Source organism: Pan paniscus, chromosome 13, assembly GCF_029289425.2.
Source record: "Pan paniscus chromosome 13, NHGRI_mPanPan1-v2.0_pri, whole genome shotgun sequence".
Taxonomy (NCBI): Eukaryota; Metazoa; Chordata; class Mammalia; order Primates; family Hominidae; genus Pan; species Pan paniscus.
Genome location: NC_073262.2, coordinates 98,397,691 through 98,421,596, shown reverse-complemented (window position 1 = coordinate 98,421,596; position 23,906 = coordinate 98,397,691). Strand labels below are relative to the sequence as shown.

Genomic DNA, 23,906 nt, shown 5'->3' with positions numbered 1-23,906 from the left:
ATGGCAGAAGGTCGAAGGGGAAGCAGACACCCAGAGGGTGTCTTGACTTTATATCAACTAATTCTTCAATTCATTCCATTTGTTTTGTCAGCACAGAAGTACTGGATATAGGAAAAGAGAAGCATAATAGTAAAGGGAGTACAGATTTGACAAAACAAAGGAGAAAATTGAAACATGAAACATGAGTGGATTTTTCTCTCCCACATTATTTTCTCCTGTGTTTTGTTCCTAGATTTACTTTTGCCTTTCATTTTGAGGCTTTTTTAATGAGGAAAAATAGGTATCAATTGATTTTTTTCCAGGAAAATAGAATAGCTTTAGGCTGAGTAATTAACAACATTGTTTCAATTTCTGTCGCACTTAATGAAGGTGTCAAAATATTTGTTTGATGTGAGTGAGGCATGAACATGGGAGCCAGGCGACAATGTCTCCTGCTTGACTTTATCAGAAGCATTGCAGATGTGCCCTTGAAAAGTGAAGTAGAAAAAGATCCGTTACATGTTATTAATATAGCATTTAATCCCCTGTTCAGGGAGAAGCATTTTTAGGCCTTCCTTGCTTTGCTATATATTGAATTTTCTTTTTTGCATAAAAGACAACCAAGCCTAATTAACAATATCATGTTAGAGTATTGAAATACCAAATAACTTCTTTAAAGTAGCTACTTTAGAGTAATAAATGTATACCTTTTATCACACATCCACTTGCCATGATTGGAATTTATATTCACTTTGAAAATAAATAGCAGCTACAAATATACATATGGACAACATGATGAACACAATTTGTTTAATTATTGGTGTACTTTGAGTTTGTCCCCACCAAAGCTCACCTTGAAATTTAATCCCAAATGTGGCGGTGTTGGGAGGAGAGGCCTAATGGGAGGTGTGAGGGTCATGAGAGTAGATCCCTTATAAATGGCTTGGTGTAGACCCTTTGTCAGAAAGCAGGAATGATGTACCCGAGGCTGTACATCAATCATACTGAATGCAATTCCACCCCTAAATCAAGGCCTGAAAAGGACCAATTAGCAGAGACACCAAGCTGCAGAGTTCTGCTGTTTCTCAAACAGGCTCCCAGAAAATTCTCAGACAATGCTATCAGAAATTCTACACAACATAGTTTTGTCTGGTTTCCTGGGTGTGTGGCTTGTTTCTCTTGAATAGAGCTCTTCCTTTCCTTCTTCTTTTCCACAGTGGCATCAATTCTTTCTGGATGATGTGGGAAATTTTGCACAACTTAAACTAAAATTTCTACTTTTGAGTTGTGAATTTTTGAAACATAATTAGTGTTTTATAACTTAAGAGTTCAGGTTCCTTCTTCAGCCACTATGTCTTGAACATTCATTTCAAGGGGACAAAAAAAGTCTTTGAATGTTTGTATCAATTACCACTAATCTTTTATTATCTAAATATTTTATAATATTTCCTATCTAAAAGGCATTTATATAAACATTGATGCCTTGGACTCCCCACCATTAATGAATACCTAAACTAATAGAGCTAGGGTATTTTGTTTTAAAACTCCTTTGAATCTAAATTTTTAATGGTTTTAGGCAGATTTTGAATATTCTTCCAACTATATCCTTGTCTCTTTCTAGGTTATTCCAATGTTGCAGGAATTTATAATCAACAGATTGGGACGTGCATTCATTGAACCACCCCCCTTTGATTTAGCCAAGGCATTTGGAGACAGTAACTGCTGTGCACCACTGATTTTCGTGCTCTCTCCTGGAGTAGATCCCATGGCTGCCCTTCTAAAATTTGCTGATGACCAGGTACCTTACAATAGATGAAGTTATCGGATATTATTTTTAAAAAGCAATACTTGCTTATAATTGAAATTTTAAGGATGAGGGAAAGGTAGAAATTTGTCATTCAGCCTTTGAAAGTTATCACAAGTTGACAGAATCCCAAGAAAATGATACTAAAATGGCAGCACTGACACTAAAAAAGAACTCCTTATCCAAATTAAAATTTAATTAAAACTAGAATTGGGATTTAAGTGGCATTTACTTTTATTTGGGGTTGGGGGACAGGAAACTCTTTGACATTATTTGCACCAGTGTATGAACTTGGGTTGATTTAATGAATTCAAGCCTGGACAGTGGCCACAGGGGTGCACCTTTTCTGATCCCACCCCTCTGCCACTCTCTAAAGGGGGGCCTTCATTGACTTTCCAGAACAATTGTACGTTGTGGTCACTGTATTAGATTAAAATAGGTTCTGGCCGGGCACGGTGGCTCACACTTGTAATCCCAACACTTTGGGAGGCCAAGGCGGGCAGATCACGAGGTCAGGAGATCGAGACCATCCTGGCCAACACGGTGAAACCCCGTCTCTACTAAAAATACAAAAAAAAATTAGCTGGGCATGGTTGCAGACGCCTGTAGTCCCAGCTACTCGGGAGGCTGAGGCAGGAGAATGGCGTGAACCCAGGAGGCTGAGCTTGCAGTGAGCCGAGATCGCACCATAGCACTCCAGCCTGGGCGACAGAGTGAGACTCCATCTCAAAAAAAAAAAAAAAAAAAAAAATTCTACTATTTACATGCCTTGTCTTTAAAAATTAATTCAAATGAATTCAGTACAAATGTTCTTACATCATATGGTCTAGAACAAGAAAATAATAATAAACAGATGATTGGGCATTTCCTGAGTTGATTTTTTTCGATTTGGTACAATTAAAATAACACAGTGTGGTAATGCTACTGATATTTCTAAAGCCACCACCACCACTTGTATTGAGTGCTTAATGTATACTGTTGACTTTGCTAGACCTTGTTACATACATGTTCTACAACTCCATAAGGTAGATGGTGGTATCTCTATTATACAGATAGGAACACTAAAGCATGGACAGGTTAAGTATCTCCTCAAAGGCCACGTAGCTGAGAGGTTAAAAAAAATTTACTAGGCCAAAAAAAATTGATATAAGACATAGAAAAAAATTTAAGAAGACTTTTAACATAAGGAGGAAATAAAAAGGACTGGCTGCCTTGCAGCAACTCCTAAAACCTAAAGCTGAAAAGAAAACTATAAATAGGTGAACTTGTCCTATTTCCTCCAGATTTTTGAATTGTGTATTTTTGCATGAGTGTAATTCTCATATGCAGAAGAATAGATGGCTTAGCATATACTTATTATTTGTTGAAGAAGCATTGGAATGTGGCTGTGGTGATTGGAGGAGATGAGGTCTGAGATGTGTGAAGGACCAGATCATGTAGGGTCTCTGTAGGCCACATTAAGGACATTGAGTAAGATGGGAAGATGGAGGAGTAGGGTTTTAAGCAGCAAACTGACATGATCTGACCTATAATTTATAAAGTTCATCCTAGTTGGAGCCTGAAGAATTTATTTGGGTGGTGCAGAATAGAAAGAGGCCCTTAGTAAGGGGGGGTGGCTATTGAAAGTCCAGGAAGAGCAATGGTGGGTAGGAGTAGAGTGGGAATGGTGGAAGTGTTCACTTCTACGAAGGACTCACCTCTCCTAGTCAACACAAGCTTGACGACCCTTTGAGCCCCTCCTAGTTGCTTTTATATCTCTCCTCACACTGTACATATGATTATTCTCTGGCTCCTATGTGGGTCCTGCTCATGCATTCTCTTCTCTTGCTGTCTCCTCTTCTTCCAGAAACAGCAGGATCCAGCTCTACTTTGTTTTCTGCTGCCTCTACCAGCTAGTGACAATAAGCCATGGGTATTCAGGAGGGGCTGAGACCCCACTCTTCCATATCCAGGCCTCTTCTAAAGGGGCAGTCTAGTGATAACTACCCCAGAAAGGAGACCCAGAAGCCATGGACGAATTAGAATACAGTAGAACTGAATATAGGAAAACATTCCCACAGAATTCTCTAAAGAAACTGACATGGGAATCAGTGGCAATTTTTAAAATTCTCTTTTATACAGTAGCCAAAGTAACTAAAATATAGTTATTCAAAGATCTGGAGGAAACAGGACAAGTTCATCTGTCTCTTTTTAGTTTTCTTTTCAGATTTGGATTTTAGGAGTTGCTGCAAGACTGCCAGTGCCTTTCATCTCCTCCTTATGTTAAAAGTCTATTTAATTTATTCTTTCTATCCCTTCTATCAACAACCAAAGACTCTACAGAATTTTCCATTTATTGCCATGACTATTTCCTACGTGAATTGACTTGCTTTTTATCGAAGTGTTTATAAGATTCTTTGTCAAAGAGAGTTTTTTAGGGATGCATGTGTTTGGCTTTTTGAGACATGTGACCCAATTAAATTGTAATATAATCAATGTTAACATTTAAAAAAATAACAATATTGATGTTTCTTAAAATGTGATTTTACATAACATCTCTACTATTCTTGTACACAGGGATATGGGGGATCAAAACTTAGCTCTTTATCTCTTGGTCAAGGCCAAGGGCCCATTGCTATGAAGATGTTAGAAAAAGCTGTCAAGGAAGGAACATGGGTTGTTCTTCAGAACTGTCACCTTGCCACCTCTTGGATGCCAACCCTTGAGAAAGTCTGTGAGGTAAAAATGCAAGTTTATACTTATTAGATTGCATTCCCTGGATCTAATTAGTAGTATACATAACATTCGGGTAGCTCCATTCCCCTCTAATTTGGAGCATTGCAGGTTAGTGCTTTGGCTGGATTGCAGGAGAGAGAGGCTCACATTGAAAACCAGATCTGGAGGAACAGAGGCGAGCACATAGCCAGGCCTGGGCAAATCCCTCTTAACAGGGACAAGGGCTCATCCAGTGAGATGGAAATATCCTCAATCCTGAGGAGCAGGCTGAAGAAGGAGAGTAAACCACAGGGTAGATATACATCAACTTACTTTTTATAACAATGGCCTAAAGCAACCAAGGAGGACTGTTCAAGGTGAAATTCATGTGGCCACTCTCAACTCAAAGGCTTCAGAATGTCACTTTTCTTTAACTTACTTCTCTCCCACTTGGCCAGTTACCCTGCCACAGTAGAGAAATCTGAAACCCAAAGGGCACTGTTCCCACCCACCTTGCAGTGGGTCATGGGACTTCCCTGTTCTGGTTGGCAGAAATTCCAGGAAAAAAACTCCATGTAGCTCAACTGAGTAAACAGAAAGCCTGGCACTTGATCTCAACAAACAGAGAAAATGAATCCTCTGGAATTACCCATGACTCTAGCCCACTCCTAACTCCCTTCTAAATAACCATGGTGATGATAGAACTTGCACCATCCACCCATCTGGCTTTGTTTTTTCTTTACGTCACTTAGCACCAGTTTGTTCTGGCCGTGTCTCCCACTAGAATGTAAGCATCATGAAGACAGTGACTTTGTCTTTATCTGTTGTATTCTCTGCTTTCCCTCCAGCACCTTGAACAGTGAGGCCCATAGGATACAATCAAGCAATATCTTCACTGCCTGACACTTTTCAATGGCCTCCCAAGGCATGTAAGACAAAGTTCAAACCCCCAACATGACCTACAGCACTCTTCAGAACCTGACCTTTGCCTACTTCTCAAGTTTCTTCTCAGGCCACTTTCATCATGACTTCCATGCTCTAGCCTTTTGAACTTCTTTCACTTTTATTGGTGCAGCACACTTTTTCAAGAGTATAGGTCATCATAGTTGATGTAATTTCTGCCTGAAAAACTATTCTTTTTATCATTTGCCTTACAACATTTCCTTATACTTCATGCCTTATATCAGAGGTGTTTGTTGTTGTTGTTGTTTTGAGATGAAGTCTCAATCTGTCACCCGGGCTGGAGTGCAGTGGCACGATCTTGGCTCACTGCAACCTCCGCCCCCTGGGTTCAAGCGATTCTGGTGCCTCCGCCTCCCGAGTAGCTAGGATTACAGGCACCTGCCACCATGGCCGGCTAAATTTTTGTATTTTTAGTAGAGACAGGGTTTCACCATGTTGGCCAGGCTGGTCTCGAACTCTTGAGCTCAGGTGATCCGCCCGCCTTGGCCTCCCAAAGTGCTGGGATTACAGGCGTGAGCCATCATGCCTGGCCTATCAGAGGTTTTATGTTTGTGCCTGTCTGCTTATGGTTCATCTGTCTCCAGACTGAGACTGTTCTCATGACCTGTTGAATTGTATCATATATACCATCACAGAGTTCTGTAAGAGAGAAATCTGTCCCTGACTTATCTGAGTGCCTTGTTTATTCTCACAACCTGGCTACAGCAAGAAAAATGGATTAGTCTTTAATCTAGCTCTGGGGCAGAGAATTATTTCTGTAAATATTTCAGCAACATCAGTGCACATACAAGAGTTTTGGGAATGTCTTAGTTATTTTAACCAACTCTAAATTATATAGCACTTTTGTAAACTTTATAATCGTATGAATTAATGTTACCAAGGAGAATGACAACACCTTGGGCCTTCTCAACAAGGCGTTATTGTTTTAGGAGCAGCATCAGATTTTAAAGCTTTTGCTGAAAATTGCAGCAGTTACATTTCTACTTTGTAAAAATACTTCCTCCCCCTTCCAACTCATCCTTCATATGTATGCTTTTGAGATTTTCTTTGGGTTTTATTTACCCTTTTGTATCTGATTTATTTTCTTACAGGAGTTAAGCCCAGAGTCAACACATCCAGATTTCCGAATGTGGCTAACGAGTTACCCATCTCCAAATTTCCCTGTGTCAGTACTGCAGAATGGAGTGAAAATGACCAATGAAGCACCAAAAGGTTTACGGGCTAATATCATTCGATCATACCTCATGGACCCGATCTCTGATCCGGAGTTCTTTGGCAGCTGCAAAAAGCCTGTTAGTAATGGTTAAGTCTTGTTACCTCGGCCCTGTAAAGCACTTCAAGTGGCCCCTGGTGATCATGGATGTGTGCACTGAGTAAAACTGAAAATTAAATAGGCCTCCTGCACCGCAGCGCAGTAGGTTTTGATAACTGATTATTGACTGTGCTGAAGTCAATTTTATTAATATTTTATTTTAATTTTAGCACCAGCCTCATTCCTGCTCAGCTGAGATCTTATGGGGTGTCATTAATAATGTAGCTTTCTATTTAGAAAGTCAGCTGTAAGCCATTCCCAGTACAAATCTGCAAGGTTGGAGAATCTTGTTTCAGGATATTAACTGAGCCTTGTGCTATTTAGAGCCATGTCTCTAAATTAAAACATAAAAATATTTCCTTCATATAACTATGATGAGAGCCAAAATGATTTTACTTCTTGATTGATGGGACTCATAAGGGTCTTTTTTAGCGTCACCAGGCAAGCAGAGAAACCACCCACTGCTTTCATGATTAGAATTATGTATGTGAATGTCTGTGACCTAAAATTGTTTCACAGCGTTTTGCCATAATTAAAAATGGAAGAGTTTCTTTTTAAGAGGGGTTATGAACTTTAGGAAGTTTTTGCTGTTAAAAAGCTCACACGCTTGATGTCTGAATTTGTTTTAAGTGCACATCAAAAGAAAACATTAAAAATAAAGAAGTACTTTCATTAAACAAAAGTCTTGGGTACTAAAACATAAAAGGGGGCCTATATTTAAAACTAAGTCAAACCATCTCTTAAGCTTCTAAGATCTGCCATAGGACTAGCTTTTGCATTGATTAGGGCCAGAGAGAGCAGGTTACTCCCAGATAGATGATGATGGCATTTCTGCGTATGATGGACTAGACAGAGCCTCTTTGCAAAATTTTAACTCAAACCCTCCCTTTCTTCTAGAACAAAAGGTCTCTCCAGCAGTAGTCACCTATATTTCAGGTCCAGGAATTTATGAAACACAGCCCAAACGAAAACCAAAGTCTCATTAAATGCCAAAGCAGCACATCATAATTTTTGTTTTAACTTTTTATTTGAAAATAATTTTAATCTTACAGAAAAAATGCGAGTATAAAAACAGTACAAGGGCCAGGCATGATGGCTTACACCTGTAATCCCAGTGCCTTGGGAGGCTGAGGCAAGAGGATTGTTTGAGGCCAGGAGTTTGTGGTCAGCCTGGACAATATAGTGAGACCCCTACCTCTATAAAAATAAATAAATAAAAAATTAGCCAGGCTTGGTGGCACACACCTATAGTCCCAGCTACTCAAGAGGCTGAGGAGGGAGGATCGCTGGAGCCCAGGAGTTTAAGGCTGCAGTGAGCCATGATCATCCCACTGCACTCCAGCCTGGGTGACAGAGCAAGAAGACCCTATTTCTAAATAAATAAATAAATAACAATAGTACAAGGAACATCCCTCCACCTTTTTACCCATATTCATCTCCTGTTAATATTTTATTCCTTTTGCTTTATTATTTGTGTTTCCTCTCTCTCTCTCTCCCCCTTCCCCTGACCATCCCTCCCCTGCCCCCACATCAGGTGCATGTAAATCAGATAAGTTAGATATATCATGGCCCTTTATCATTACATTTTTTTGGTGTAAATTTTGTAAGAATAGGGATATTATCTTATTCTGGTACAGTTATTACTTTTAATAAGTTTAAGAAGGATACACTGTTATTTAATCTATCATTTGTGTTTCAATTTTGTCAGTTGATGCAGTAATATCCATTTCCCGTCCCTGACAGCATTGGTCTAGTATTCAGTATTATACTTAATTGCCTCATCTCTTTTGTCTCTTTTAATCTGGCACATTTTCCTATTCTTTCTTTGTCTTTTATGACATTGATATCTCTGAAGAAGTCATCTCCCTCTGGTTTTTTAATATGTGTGTGTGTGTGTCTGTGTCTGTGTCTGTGTGTGTGTGTATTTTTTGGTTTTTTTGTACTTTCAACTTTTATTTTAGATTCAGGGGATACATTTACAGGTTTGTTAAATGGGTATATTAAGTGATGCTGAGGTTTGGGATATGAATGATCCTGTCACCCAGGTAGTGAGCATAGTACCCAACAGTTTTTAAGCCCTTGCCCCCTCACTCCCTTTCCCCTTAGTAGTCTCCAGTATCGTTCCTTTTTTTTTTTTTTTTTTTTTTTTGAGACAGGGTCTCACTCTATTGCCCAGGTTGGATTGCAGTGGCTCAATCACAGCTCACTGCAACCTCCACCTCTTGGGCTCAAACGATTATCCCACCTCAGCCTCATGAGTAGATGGGACTACACGTGCACACCACCACACCTGGCTAATTTTTATATTTTTTGGTAGAGACTGGGTTTCACCATGTTGGCCAGGCTGGTCTCAGACACTTGACCTAAGTGGTCCGCCCTCCTTGGCCTTCCGAAGTGCTAGGATTACAGGCATGAGCCACTGCACCTGGCCTATTGTTTCCTTCTTTATGTCTGTGTTTACCCAATGTTTAGCTCCTACTTATAAGTGAGAAGATGCAGTATTTGGTTTTCTGCTCCTGCATTAACTGTCTTAGGATAATGGCCTCCAGCTGCATCCATGTTGCTGCAAAGGGCCTGACTTCATTCTTTTTTATGGCTGCATAGTATGCCACAGTGTATAAGTACTACATTTTCTTAATCCAGTCCATCATTGACGTACACTAAGGTTGATTCCATGTCTTTGCTATTGCAATTAGTGCTGAGAATATACGAGTTCATGTGTCTTTTGAGTAGAATGTTTTATCTTCTCTGGATATACACACAGTAATGGGATTGTTTGGTGGAATGGTTGTTCTGTTTTAAGTTATTTAAGAAATCTCCAAACTGCTTTCCACAGTGGCTAAATTAATTTACATTCCTACCAACAGTGTATAAGCATTCCCTTTTCTCTGCAGCCTCACCAGCATCGATTGTGTTTTGACTTCTTTTTTTTTTTTTTTTTGAGACGGAGTCTCGCTGTCACCCAGGTTGAAGTGCAATGGCGCGATCTCGGCTCACTGCAGGCTCCGCCCCCCGGGGTTCAGCCTCCTGAGTAGCTGGGACTACAGGCGCCTGCCACCTCACCCGGCTAATTTTTTGTATTTCTAGTAGAGACGGGGTTTCACTGTGTTAGCCAGGATGGTCTCGATCTGACCTCGTGATCCACGCGCCTTCGCCTCCCAAAGTGCTGGGATTACAGGCGTGAGCCACCGAGCCTGGCCTTGACTTTTTAGTAATAGCCATTCTAACTGGTATGAGAAGGTATCTCATGGTGGTTTTGATTTGCATTTCTCTGATGATTAGTGATGTGGAGCACTTTTTTTGTTATGTTTCTTGGCCACTTGTAAGTCTTCTTTTAAGAAGTGTCTGTTCATGTTTTCTGCCCATTTTAATGGGGTTATTTGTTTATTGCTTGCTAAATTGTTTAAGTTCCTTATAGATTCTGGATATTAGACCATTGTCAGATGCATAGTTTGCAAATATTTTCTCCCATTCTGAAGGTTGTCTTTTTACTCTGTTGATAGTTTCTTTTGCTCTCCAGAAGCTCTTTAGTTTAATTAGGTCTCACTTGTCAATTTTTGTTTTTGTTGCAGTTGCTTTTGAGGACTTAGCCAAAAATTATTTTCCAAGGCCAATTTTGAGAAGGGTATTTCCTCGGTTTTCTTCTAGGATTTTTATAGTTTGAGTTTTTACATTGAAGTCTTTAATCCATTTTGAGCTAATTTTTGAATATGGTGAAATGTAGGGATCCAGTTTCATTCTTCTGCATATGGCTAGCCAGCTATCCCAGTACCATTTATTGAATAGGGAGTCTTTTCTCCATTGCTTATTTTTGTCAACTTTGTCAAAGAGCAGATGGCTGTAGGTGTGCAGCTTTATTTCTGGGTTCTCTATTCTCTTCCATTGGTCTATGTGTCTGTTTTTCTTTTTTTCTTTTTTTTTAACCAGTACCATGCTGTTTTGGTTACTGTAGCCTTGTAATATAATTTAAAGTTGGGTAATACGATGACTCTGGTATTCTTCTTTTTGCTTAGGATTGCTTTGGCTATTCAAGCTGTTTTTGGTTCTTTATGAGTTGTAGAATTAATTTTTTCTAATTCTGTGAAAAATGATTGATAGTTTGATAGGAATGGTGTTGAATGTGTATATTGCTTTGGGGTGTATGGCCATTTTAACAGTATTGATTCTTCCAGTCCATGAGCATGGAGTGTTTTTCCATTTGTTTAGGTCACCTGTGATTTCTTTCAGCGGTGTTTTGTGGTTCTCCTTGTAGAGATTTTTCAGCCCTTAGTTAAATGTATTCTTAGGTATTGTGTGGGGTGGGAGGCAGCTATTATAAATGGGATTGTGTCCTTGATTTGGCTTTCAGCTTGAACATTATTGGTGTATGGAAATGCTGCTCATTTTTGTACATTGATTTTGTATTCTGAAACTTTACTGAAGTCATTTATCAGTTCTAAGAGTCTTTTGGCAGAGTCTTTGGTGTTTTCTAGGTATAGAATCATATTGTCAGCAAAGAGAGATGGTTTGTCTTCTTCTTTTTCTATTTGGATGTCTTTTATTTTTTCTTTTGCCTGTTTACTCTGGCTAGGACTTCTTCTCTGTTTTTTAATAAATTTCTCATTTTGGTTTTTTTTTTAATGTTTTCTCATGATTAGATTCAGGTGATTCATTCTTAGCCAAGATGTTCCATAGGTGATGTTGTATGCTCAGAGATCACATCTGGAGGCACATGATGCCATTTGTCCCTCATTGATGATACTAATTCTGATCACCAAGACAAAGTATTGCCTTATTTCCTCACTGTATAATAACTGCTTTCTCCTTTGCCAGGAATAATCAGTCTGTGGGGGAGATACTTTAGCACCATGAAAATATCCCATTCCTCATCAAAATCCAGCCCCAACCCAGACTTAGTAATCATTGATGATTCTTACCTGATCCAGTTATTCCTGTGATGATTGTAAAAATATTATTTCCCACCCAAGTGCTCCCTTCCACATTCGACACTTGGCACTCTACTACAAGCAACAGTTCTCCCTTCTCCGCCATTTGTTTATCTATTAATTGGCATGGACTATGAATTCCTATGCTTTTTTTTCCCCCTCAATGGTACATTAAGTATTTTCATTGCTATACTTGAGTCTTTCGGTACTCAGATTCTTCCAGAGTTGGTCAGTTAGGGCTCCTTCAAACTGCTTCCTCTGTACTTGGTATAGGTTCCATATTAAAAAAAAAAAATTCTATTATCTGGTGATTAGTAGCAGTAGTACCTCTTACTTTCTGGCATAAGATGTTCCAGGCTCATGGTGTACCTATCTTGCCCCAGCCCTGGAATCAGCCATTTTTCTGAAGAATCCCATTTCCTTTTAATGGAGAATGGCATTAGAGAGCATGGTTTGGGTGTTAGAGGAGCTTATTGCTACTGCATTATCTGTCTGTATTTTCTTGACTCTTTCAGTGGAGAGAACTTGGAAGTATATACATGTACACACATACACAAATATACAAATACACATGCACACATACATGCAAATATACAAATACACATACATGCAGACAAGTTCATGTGCACATAAATACTACATACATATTTTAGAAGTGATGAATTCATACTAATACCTCCAATTTCAGTCACTCTTCTCAGATATCTTTTTTGCTTTTCCTCATTCCATATTTGTACATCCCTTCTTCTGCAATGAGAAGCCTGGTTTTCAACACATCAGCACATTTACTGATTTGCTCAATTCTCTAATATATTGAAAATAGTCCAGAATTAGCCCAGCATGTTTAACTACCTCTGTGGTTAAATTTATGTAACTTTTTTTTTGTCTCCCACTCTACCTTTCAAAGTTATTCTATGAGGGAAACCCTTCCCCTGCTCTTGTATAAAATGCCATTTCTTTGACTTTTCTGGTTACTGTTAGGTAGTAAAGTGTTCTGTAGTCATTTTAAATTGTAAAGCCAGCCTTGATTCAGAAACCAAGAAGTATAATGTAATATATTGATCATTACTTCAACTTTTATTCAAAATCTAGGTTTCCACTTCCCAGTGTCTCACCTTGGGCCTGTAGTTAGTGGGCTTCCTGCCCTTGGGGGAAGATGGAGTTGGCATCTTTCTTCTTGTGACTCCTCCTGCACTTGATAGCTGGTGATACTGACTGCTCAGCTCCAAGTGTGTGTGAGGGCAAGGCTGGGAGAGGCAGAAATTCCTGATGGGGGCTGCTATTGCCTACAGCTCTCTGGACTTGGCAAATCATTTAAAGCTGACCCTTGAGCTCTTTGTGAAATCTCTTGTGAGTGTTTTCATGGGTTCTCCTTAGGCTCCCCTGCTGGACTTTTGTGACTGTGACTCTGTCACCTTTGGCAGTGCCTCTACTCAAGATGGCTACTCCAAATCCTCCTCAGCTTCTGGTTCTCCAGCACTCCCTTCATACAGGCTCTTACCCTTGGGGTTTCCTCACCCCGTGGCAGAAGTCTTCTTAACCAGGGCACCTTTAAAATGACCCCCAGCTCCCATTCTCAGCCCACACTCTCCGTCTGCTCCTTGGGATTCCCACTGGATGGGCCCACTATTGGAGGAGTGTGGCGACTTCACTTTTACCATCCTCTCCCTACTTTCCACCCTGCCCCAGCTGCAGGGGACATGTGTCAGCTCTCCAGGTGGCCCCATCAATTCCTTCTCACTAACTCGAACTTAGAGGGTAGACCCCACACAACCCTCCCTACTGGGGATTAGGGGAAGGGGACTCCCAGCATAACAGCTGTTCCCTCCCAGGAAATCTCTTCACAAATCCTCTTTCAAGTTCTATTTTCCTTGTTTCCTATTCTCCTCGTGGGTTTTAGAGACCTCTAATCGGTTCGAATTATCTCCTTTGACATTTCTCCATGGTGATCTGGGAGCACACGTTGGAATTGTTACATGTTGCCTTATGATGCTTCAGTAAGGACCTCAAAAATCTGTAACGCAGCATTAAGTTAGATGAGCCTCCAATGCTTCCTAAAAACCTGGGGTACACAGCTATGTGTGCATAGCTATGTGAACATATACACAGACGGACATACTTTGCTTGAAAAGCTGTAGAAACATACTTAACTCTGTTATAATTGTAATTTGGGATGAATATGTCCCTATGCTATTTATAAATGAAAGAAATTTGCTTTCATTTTAAAATATGGTAAATATAATGCAATATATGGAGAAAATAATGATGCGGCATCATTTCTTCTCATTACAGGAGGAATTCAAGAAATTGCTGTATGGCCTGTGTTTCTTTCATGCTTTGGTACAAGAAAGACGGAAATTTGGACCCCTAGGGTGGAATATTCCTTATGAGTTCAATGAGACAGATCTGAGAATCAGCGTACAGCAGCTCCACATGTTCCTGAACCAGTATGAGGTATCATAAAAATCACAGCAAGGACATTACCTATGTTGCTCTTTATCATGTTATAAGTGTGTTATAGTAAGTGGGCACTTCTGATTAATTTCTACTCCTATGAAATGAATAGGAGAGTAGTTCCCAACAGCTTATTAAGTAGTACTTTATTGTAATAGGGTATTATAACTGCTATACTAGGTAGTTAGGACATCAGTTTGTCTATTAGAAACCCATGATATATCATTTATTTTGACACACAAACACTTAGGGAGATCCAAAAAATGATAATATTATACTTATTTTGAAAAGGACTTGAGAAGACTATTAACCAGCTTCCAAAATGTAAAAAACAAACAGACCAGTTGTCTTCCTTTGTGGAGTATGACTTTATTTTTAGGGAAATGTCGTTATACCATTATTCCAGAGCTTGGACCATTTGTCAGGAAAAAAAAAAAAATCTATTTAAGCCATTGGTGTTAACCTGGGGTATAGACTGTGGAAAGAAGCCGAACAGCCTAATGTTGTCACATCAACCACATTTCAGCCTCTCCAGTTCTGATGTACTCATACACATGCAGCATGGCAGTACCCTTTCTCTCTTTGCTATATATCAATGGGATTTTTGACATGCCTGTACCTTTGAAGAAGCACTTGGTAAATAAACCCAAATGTCCTATAAAAATATGAGGCCTTTTTCTGAAAGTTAATCCTCTAAGTTTTGACAATTTTGTTCAAATTTAGTTTGAAATCTATAACTAAATCATTTCGTCAATTGAGTATTAAAAAGTTTTGGTCTTTGAAACTTAGTAAATTATGACTTTTTAAAAAGGCTTACAAACAGGAAGGCATTGGATTCTATCTCTATAAAAGTAAAGAAGAAACTGAACAAAATAAATACTGAGAGTTCAGATGGTGTATCTAAACTTATGTGAAGAATCTTTTATTTGGGCTTCTGTGTTTCATCAGACAAATTCTTATTCTATAGAATGAATTCAGAAAGCCCTCAATTCTGCAGCATCTAAATTTGACAAAATATTCAAAAGAATCATAAATTTAATGAGCTTTGTTCTTGTAGTAACATTTATCCAAAAAATACACTAATAAGGGAGCAAAAATGCAGTGATACAGTGCCTGAGGAAGTATTCGAGCTATAATTACACTTTTCAAAACAAAAAAAATAAAAAAGGATGAGAAGCTCTTCCATTTAGGAATTTGTTCTGAACACTTGTAGGGTATATTCTAATTTAAAATATTATTTAGTGAAGAGTCAGTTAAAAGTATGCAGGTATGTGAGACTGGTTTAACATTACAAATTCAGTTAATGAATTAGAAAGCTGAAGAAGAACAACCACATGATCATATCGATAGATGCAGAAAAAACATCTGAAAAAATCCAACTCATTCATGATTTAAAACAAAACAACAACCAAAAAAAAAAAAAAAAAAAGCTCTCAGTAAACTAGGAATGGAGGGGAGCATCCTCAACTTGATTAAACAAACATACAAAAAACCTACAGCTAATTGTACTTAAATGGTGAGAAACTAGAAGCTTTCCCACCAAGATCAGGAACAAGGCAATGATATCCTTTCTCACTACTGCTTTCGACATTGTACTAGAAGTCCTAGCTAATACAAGTCCTAGCTAAACAAGACCCTGTCTTAAAAAAATAAATTAAATTAAATTAAATTAAAAACACACACACACACAGACTAAGAGAAAATGTTTGTAAAAGACGTATCCGAAAAAGGACTCTTATCCAAAATATCCAACAAACTCTTAAAACTCAACAATAAGGAAACAAAATTCCTGGTTTAAAAATGGGTCGGCCGGGTGCGGTGGCTCACGCCTGTAATCCCAGCACTTTGGGAGGCCAAGGCAGGCAGATCACGAGGTCAGGAGATCAAGATCATCCTGACTAACACGGTGAAACCCCGTCTCTACTAAAAATACAAAAAATTAGCCGGGCGTGATGGCACAAGCCTGTAGTCCCAGCTACTTGGGAGGCTGAGGCAGGAGAATGGCGTGAAACCGGGAGGCGGAGCTTGCAGTGAGCCGAGATCGTGCCCACTGCACTCCAGCCTGGGTGACAGATCGAGACTCCATCTCAAAAAAAAAGGGTCAAAGATATTAACAGACATCTCACTAATAAATATATACAATATGATAAGCATATAAAAGATGGTCCACATTATATGTCATCAGAGAAATAAAAACTAAAACAATGAGAGACCATTACACATCTATTAGAATGACCAAAATCTGGAACATTGACACCACCAAATGCTAACAAGGATGTGGAGCAGCAGGAACTCTCATTAATTGCTGGTGTGGGTACAGCCACTATGGAAGATACTTTAGCAGTTTCTTATAAAACTAAACATCCTTTTACCATATGATCCAGCAATCATGCTCCTTTGTATTTTCCCAGTGCAGTTGAAAACTTAGGTCCACACAAATACCTGCATATAGATGTGTAGAAGCTTTATTCATAATTGGCAAAACTTGGAAGCAACCAAGATGTCCTTTAGTAGGTGAATGGATAAACTGTGATACATTCAGACAATGGGATATTATTCTGTGCTAAAAAGAAATAAGCTATTAAACCATAAAATGACATGGAGAAAACTTAAATGCATATTGCTAAGTGGGAGAATACAGTCATCCTGAAAAAGGCAAAATTGTGGAGACAGTGAAATGATTATTGGTTCCCAAGGCTTAGGTAGGAAAGAAAAATGAATAGGTAGAACACAGATGATTTTTATTTAGGGCAGCAAAAATATTCTATATGATACTGTAATGGTAGATACACAGCATTATGAATCTGTCCAAATCCATAGGATGTACAACCCCAGGAGTGAACCCTAATGTCAGCTGTGGACTTCGAGTCCTCATGAATGATGTGTCAGTGTAGGCTCATCATTTGTAAGACGTGTGCCACTTTGGTCATGGATGTTGATACTGGGGGAGGCTGTGCAGGTATGGGGACAGGGAATATGTGGGAAATCCCCATACCTTTTGTTCCATTTTGTTGTGAACCTAAAACTGTTCTTTAAAAATAATCTTAAAAAAAAAAAGTACAAATCAGTGAAAAAATTTGGTTAACTGTGAGTGATTTGGAACGTTATGCCATGCCAACTAATTTGGTGGTTATTCTGTTGTTATTGGTGTGCTTTTTGGAGGCTATTTTTGCCTTTTAGGAAGATCACTCTTACAACAGAATGGAGAGTGGATTTAGAGAGACTTAGCTGGCAGGCTGGTTTTAGGAGATACTAGGAGTTGAATTGTGTCCCTGTAAAAGACATGTTGAAGTCTTAATCCATGGTAATTCAGAATGTGACATTATTTTGGGATGGGGTCATTGTGAGTGTAACTAGTTAAGTTAAAATGTGGTCATGTGGGAGTAGGTTGGGCCGTTAATCTAATATGACTAGTGTCATTATAAAAAGAGAGAAATCTGAACACACCCAGAGAAGGAAGACAGCCATGTGAAGACAGAGGCAGAGACTTGAGTTGTGCTGCCACAAGCCAAGAAACACCTGGAGCTACAACTAGAGGAGGCTGGGAAAGATCCTTACAGAGGCTTGAGAGAGAGTGTGGCCTGCCAATCCCTTGATTTCAGACTTTTAGGCTCCAGCACTGTTAGAAAATAAATTTCTATCATTTTAAGCCACCTATTGGTGTCATAGAAAAGTAATACAGGAGACTATCATGATAACCCAGGCAGATAACGATAAGAGTCTAAACGAAATCATTTGAGCAAGATTAGGGAACATGGTAGAGATACAATGGATATGTAGGGGAAAGGATTGAAATGACTTATATGTTCAATGGTAAAGGGAGAGGGAGAAGCCTTGGTTGATGTGAGTTTTCTGGTGTGGATTGGTGGTGATTTCATTCATTAATCCAGACAGGGAATAGAACCAGACATTAATAGGTATAGAGCAGATGGGCGAGTGGATATCCAGGTAAAAATGTCTTTTAGGCTCTTGGCATATAGATATAAAACTCAAGGGAAGAGAGAGCACAAAATAGAGATTTATAGGTTATTCAAGTGTTAGGAGAAGCCTGAAAATAGATGAGATTTAAAGGGGGGGCCTTGTGCTGTAGAAAAAGAAGAGAACAAAGATTGTATGTTGGTGAGCACCAAAACACAATGGTAGGAGAGAGAACAGAAGACATGGAGGGCAGATGGTGCAGCCAGGAAAAAAAGCAGGAGCGAGCAAGCTCAGTAAATAAAGAGTATCAAGAATAGTTCATCCTGTTAAATGCTGGAGAGAATAAATCAAGTGCCTGTTGGATTTGCAACAGTAATTTCAAAAGTGTTATGTCTTTTTAAATGCTGAACTCCATCTAACTTTCAGGACTTTGCAGAAATAATACAATTTTTTTTGGAAAAAAATGGCTAATTTACATGTTTTTCTGTGGTTCTTTTAGTTCATTTATAGTGAAAGCATATGATATTTAAATGTATTAAATAAAAAATGATAAATAATTACGTGGTACAAGTATGAGCTGTTTCACTTTCTTCAAGAATCTTTAAATGACATGTTTCACTGACCAAAGTGGTTCCTTCTATTAAATGACAAGTCAGCAAGTGCTTCACAATTCCTCCAGCATAGTAATTGTATTGCAAACTTGCCAAAACTGCTATACTTGAGTCATGTATACTTCATCATGAGTTAAAGAGGGATTCTTTGCAGAATGTGGATTCATAGCTCCCTTTGACATTATTAAGTCTAATGCACTCCTTCTTGAACAATCAACATTAGAAATGGAAGAGGTATTTGATAAATGAAGTTAGAATAATTGGTTATTTGCTAAAGTAGATTCTTCATATATAATTTCTGTTGGATCCAAATAAAGACTAAATAGAAAAAATTAAAAGTGTAAAAGAAGAAAATTTAGGTGGATATATATTATCTACTTGGCAGATGGGCAATTGCTTTGTCATTCTTGTTTTGGTAGGGGTGTGTCTGTATGTGTGTGTGTGTGTGTGTGTGTGTATGTATAAGACCCACCTCTCACCCCTCATTCTGACCCTAACTGATCCCCAAGGCAACCATTTTCACATCCTGGGGCATATGTGCCTGGACATTTTCCTGTGCATATATAGATACACATATATAAACACAATACACACATAATTTTTTCTCAAAAACATTATTATAGTGTACATATTTATCTTCAGCTTACTTTTTTTACCTACATATGTTGTGGATAACTTTCAAAGTAGATAGAGATCTTCGTTTTAATGACCACTTACACAGCATTTCCCCTTTTTGATAATTAAGATTTTGTGTGTGTGTGTGTTTTGCTAGTTAAGGTTAAAATGAACTTCTTATATAACCATGAATACTAGTTGTTGACTTCAAGCCCTGTTTTCACCTACTCTCTCCTGCTGCTCATTGTCTTAACCCTCTTGTAACAAGGAACAGGGAAGCAATCCAAGCAGCACACTGCCACTATTTCTAGAAACTTTAGTAATCTACATGCCCACCAACCCACCCACCCCTGGGGAAAACACTCCTCAATTTAATTGGCCCTGGATTTGACCAAACTTCTGAGAGAAACAAAAGATAGCATTTACCTCATGGACTCTCAGGGGCATGTTGGCCAAGTTTAACCCTTATGAAATTCTCCTCCTCCATATCTCATCTATGTCTACATCACAAAGCCTTCTCAAGGGCTAGCTGATCCACCTCTACCTCATTTACTACTTATTTGATTTGCATTGAGTTTTCTTATTATATTTCATTTTCTTATTGTACTTCATTTTTATGGGGTGAGGGCCTGTCAACAGCGCAAGCCCAGGCAGTATGTGTATCATCAAACTCCGCTCACATTTGCAGTTGGAAGCACATAAATGTTCTGCAATTCTTCCTGATTTGATTTGTTTTTTTTCACAAGGGCTTTGTCACTGACACGTGTTCTCCTAAATTCACTGCCTTAAGTTCTAGTTCTACCAAATAACAAGTCTTATAATTTCCAGCATCTAATTCAATAAATTTCCCCTCTCTAATCACTACTACTTACCCTAGTGCTACTGTTTCTACTTGAAAGGTTTGCTCAAAGTGGGATCACTAGAATGTCAGATCTATGCACTTTAGATTTTAGTAGGTTACTGTAAGGAGGACACAGAAAGCACAAAAATGATGAAAAAATTCTCAAGAGATTACTATATTTTAGTATAAAAATATATATATTTTTTGAGATTATATATATTTTGAGACAGAGTCTTGCCCTGTTGCCCAGGCTGGAGTGCAATGGCACGATCTCGGCTCACTGCAACCTCCACCTCCCAGGTTCAAGTGATTCTCATGCCTCAGCCTCCTGAGTAGCTGGGGTTACAGGTACTTGCTCCACCACATCCAGCTAATTTTTGTATTTTTAGTAGAGATGGGGTTTCACCATGTTGGCCAGGCTGGTATCAAACTCCTGACCTCCAGTGATCTACCTGCCTCGGCCTCCCAAAGTGCTGGGATTACAAGTGTGAGCCACCGCGCCTGGCCTAGCATAAAATATTTTTAAATATTGCTATATTAAACTATCATAAACATCATAGAAGTAAAAGATAAATCAAAATGGATAAAATATTTAAAATTTTATCTGAAAGACTGATTCAATTTTTACAAAGAGCTTTTGAATAAGAAAAAGAAGATAACCATTTAAATTAGAAAAACATAGATCAGAGTGAATAATTTATAAAATAAGAAATACAAATGGTGAATAAAAATTTTGAGAGTGCCAATGTCAAAATCAAAATTAAAAATAATTATATTGTTTTATTATCAATTATTTTCCTAAATGATAATACTCTGTTTTCTTGAGAGTGGTGAGAAATAGAATTTTCTGTACTGCTAGTGGGTGTGTTAGTATTTATGCTCAGGATAAAATAAATTGCAATGTGAAAAATCAACACCATTGCATTCATAAACTAAAAATTCTATACACTAAAGAACATAATAAAATACTTTTTAAAACTAAGTAGAAAAAATATTTCCACAAATTTGAAAAATAAAAGTCAGTTTATAAAAGAGTATATACAAAGAAGTACTATTAAAACTTTAATAGGGCAGGGTGCAGTGGTTCATGCCTGTAATCCCAGCACTTTGGGAGGCTGAGGCAGTGGATTGCCTGAGCCTGGGAGTTCGAGGCCAGCCTGGGCAACATGGTGAAACCCCACCATTACATAAAATACAAAAATTAGCCGGGCATGGTGGCATATATCTGTAGTCTCAGCTACTTGAGAGGCTGAGGTAGGAGGATCTCTTTAACCCTGGAGGTGGAGACAGTGAGCCCTTATCACACCACTGTACTCCAGCCTGGGTGACAGAGCAAGACTCTGACTCAAAAAACAAACAAAAAAAACCCTACAATACTTTAATAGGAAAAGTAGATAGGAGGCTAGTTTAAAAAAAAACAACAAATATTATAAAACATATGAAATAATTGTGGACCTCACTATTGTTCTAGAAATGCAAATTAAAATAATATTATTGACCTACCATATTAGCAAAGATTTTAAAACTGGCTGCTACAAATGCTTCAGCTTTTTGGAAAAGCAGACTGGTAATGTTTATAAATTGCTTTTTATAAGCTTCTTTCTTTGGAAAGAAAATAGTAATTTCCTTTTCAGGAATCTAGACTGAAGAATCATTAGACATTTTAAGAAATGTATATTTAATGAACATAATTCAGCACACTAAAAAATTAGAAGCAATGAAAGTGTTTAATATTAGAAAACAGTTATTAAAATAGTATTTTCAAAGAATGTTTTATGAAATTGTAAAAGAAGTCATATAGGAATTTGTGGAAAAAAAAGTGTACAGTCTGGCTGGGAGCGGTAGCTCACGCCTGTAATCCCAGCACTTTGGGAGGCCAAGACAGGCGGATCGTGAGGTCAGGAGATCGAGATCATCCTGGCTAACACGGTGAAACCCCGTCTCTACTAAAAATACAAAAAATTAGCTGGGCGTGGTGGCACACGCCTGTAGTCCCAGCTACTCGGGAGGCTGAGGCAGGAGAAACGCTTGAACCTGGGAGGTGGAGGTTGCAGTGAGCCGAGATCTTGCCATTGCACTCCAGCCTGGGCAACAAGAGTGAAACTCAGTCTCAAAAAAAAAAAAAAAGTGTACAATTGTGTATATATATATATATATATGATTCAAATTGTCAAATATATATGGATATTGAAAGGTGGTGAAGTAACACTGCTGATCTCTGAGTTTTATTTTATATATATATGTGTGTGTGTGTGTATATATATATATATATATATATTTTTTTTTTTTTTTTTTCAGACAAGGTCTTGCTCTGTCACCCAGGCTGGAGAGTAGTGGCACAATTATTGTTCACTGCAGCTTCGATCCTCCTACCTCAGCCCTTTCCCTAGCTGGGACTATAGGCATGTGCTACTATACCTGGTTAATTTTTTTTTTGGTAGGGACAGGGTCTCCCCATGTTGCCCAGGCTGTTCTCAAACTACTGGGCTCAAGTGATTCTCTCGCCTTGGCCTCTCAAAGTGCTGGGATTACAGTTGTGAGCCACCATGCCCAGCCCTCTGAATTACACTCTATCTGCTTTGCATGTCACTCAGCTGTGCAAAGTTTTCATAGATGATATTATGATCTAATTCATTCGTATCTGGCACATAGTAGGTGTTGAAATAATTTTGGTTGAATAGACAATAAATTCACAAGTTAATAGAGGAATTCCATTCTCAGCATTGACTGGATGGAAATAAAAAGCCAGAAAAGAAGTGAACGGCCCTGGGAAAAATGGCAACAATTAGCAGGGAAGCATACGAAGGGAAGTTGTGTTAATGCGAACTTTTTGTAAGATGTTTAATTTAATAATAGGAAAAAACAAGAAACACGATTCTGTATAACATGCTACTGATAACTGGTTGACTGACACGCACTATTTTAGGAGCTGCCGTATGAGGCTCTGCGGTACATGACTGGCGAATGCAATTATGGAGGCAGAGTGACCGATGACTGGGACCGGCGCACGCTGCGCAGCATTCTAAACAAATTCTTCAATCCCGAATTAGTTGAAAATTCAGACTATAAGTTCGACTCAAGTGGCATCTATTTTGTTCCTCCTTCTGGTGATGTAAGTATGCCCTTCAAAAAAACTAAAAGCAGTAAGACATGAAATTATTTTGGTAGTGATGATATTTTTTAAATGGTGATTTTGCTGCAGACCTTGTTTTTTTGTTACCCTTGTCTGTGCTTTCTTCAGTCATACAGGGACAAAACAAAGCTCATGCTATAGGTGGAGTTAGGGGTTTCCTGTTCGCTGTAATGTAAGAAGTATCAGAAACGTGTCTCACGCTTTCTCAGTGACCTGAAGTTCTGTCATCATAAACTCAGTCCTTTGGCTAAAAAGACATTGTCCCCAATTAAAATGAAAATACATAAGAGATGGTATTAGCAAAATATTATTAGCAGTAGTAGTTAATATTTATAATTATTTGGAAGTCAGTTGCAAGTAATTATCTCACTAGAGCATCAAATTAACATTGGTATTATTATTTTATTCCTTTTACAAATGAGAAAGCAGGTTCATTACAGTAGAATAATTTGCCCAAGGCCACACAGGTAAGAAGGTGGCAGCGAGTCGCAGAACCACCTGCAGCACAAGACCAAGATTCCCTTCTGCTCTTCTCCAGTCCTGTCCACTGCCTTCTGATGATCACAGTGGATTTCTAGAGATTGCTAAGACAATCAAGTTGGTTCTCATGTTATTCCCAGAAGTCAAAGGGCTTATATTGAAAGTTAAACACAAGCA

At 38.5% G+C, this 23,906-nt stretch overlaps 1 protein-coding gene across 1 annotated transcript in view; it reads left to right on the top strand.

Annotated features, from left to right (window-relative positions):
• DNAH7 (dynein axonemal heavy chain 7) overlaps window positions 1-23,906 on the top strand; it is a 336,155-nt gene that overhangs the window by 270,607 nt on the left and 41,642 nt on the right. The window contains exons 55-59 of the mRNA XM_008950635.4: window positions 1,601-1,777; window positions 4,340-4,501; window positions 6,532-6,732; window positions 13,970-14,131; window positions 23,043-23,228. Of these exons, the coding sequence (XP_008948883.3) occupies window positions 1,601-1,777; window positions 4,340-4,501; window positions 6,532-6,732; window positions 13,970-14,131; window positions 23,043-23,228 (888 nt within the window). The remainder of the gene's footprint in view (window positions 1-1,600; window positions 1,778-4,339; window positions 4,502-6,531; window positions 6,733-13,969; window positions 14,132-23,042; window positions 23,229-23,906) is intronic.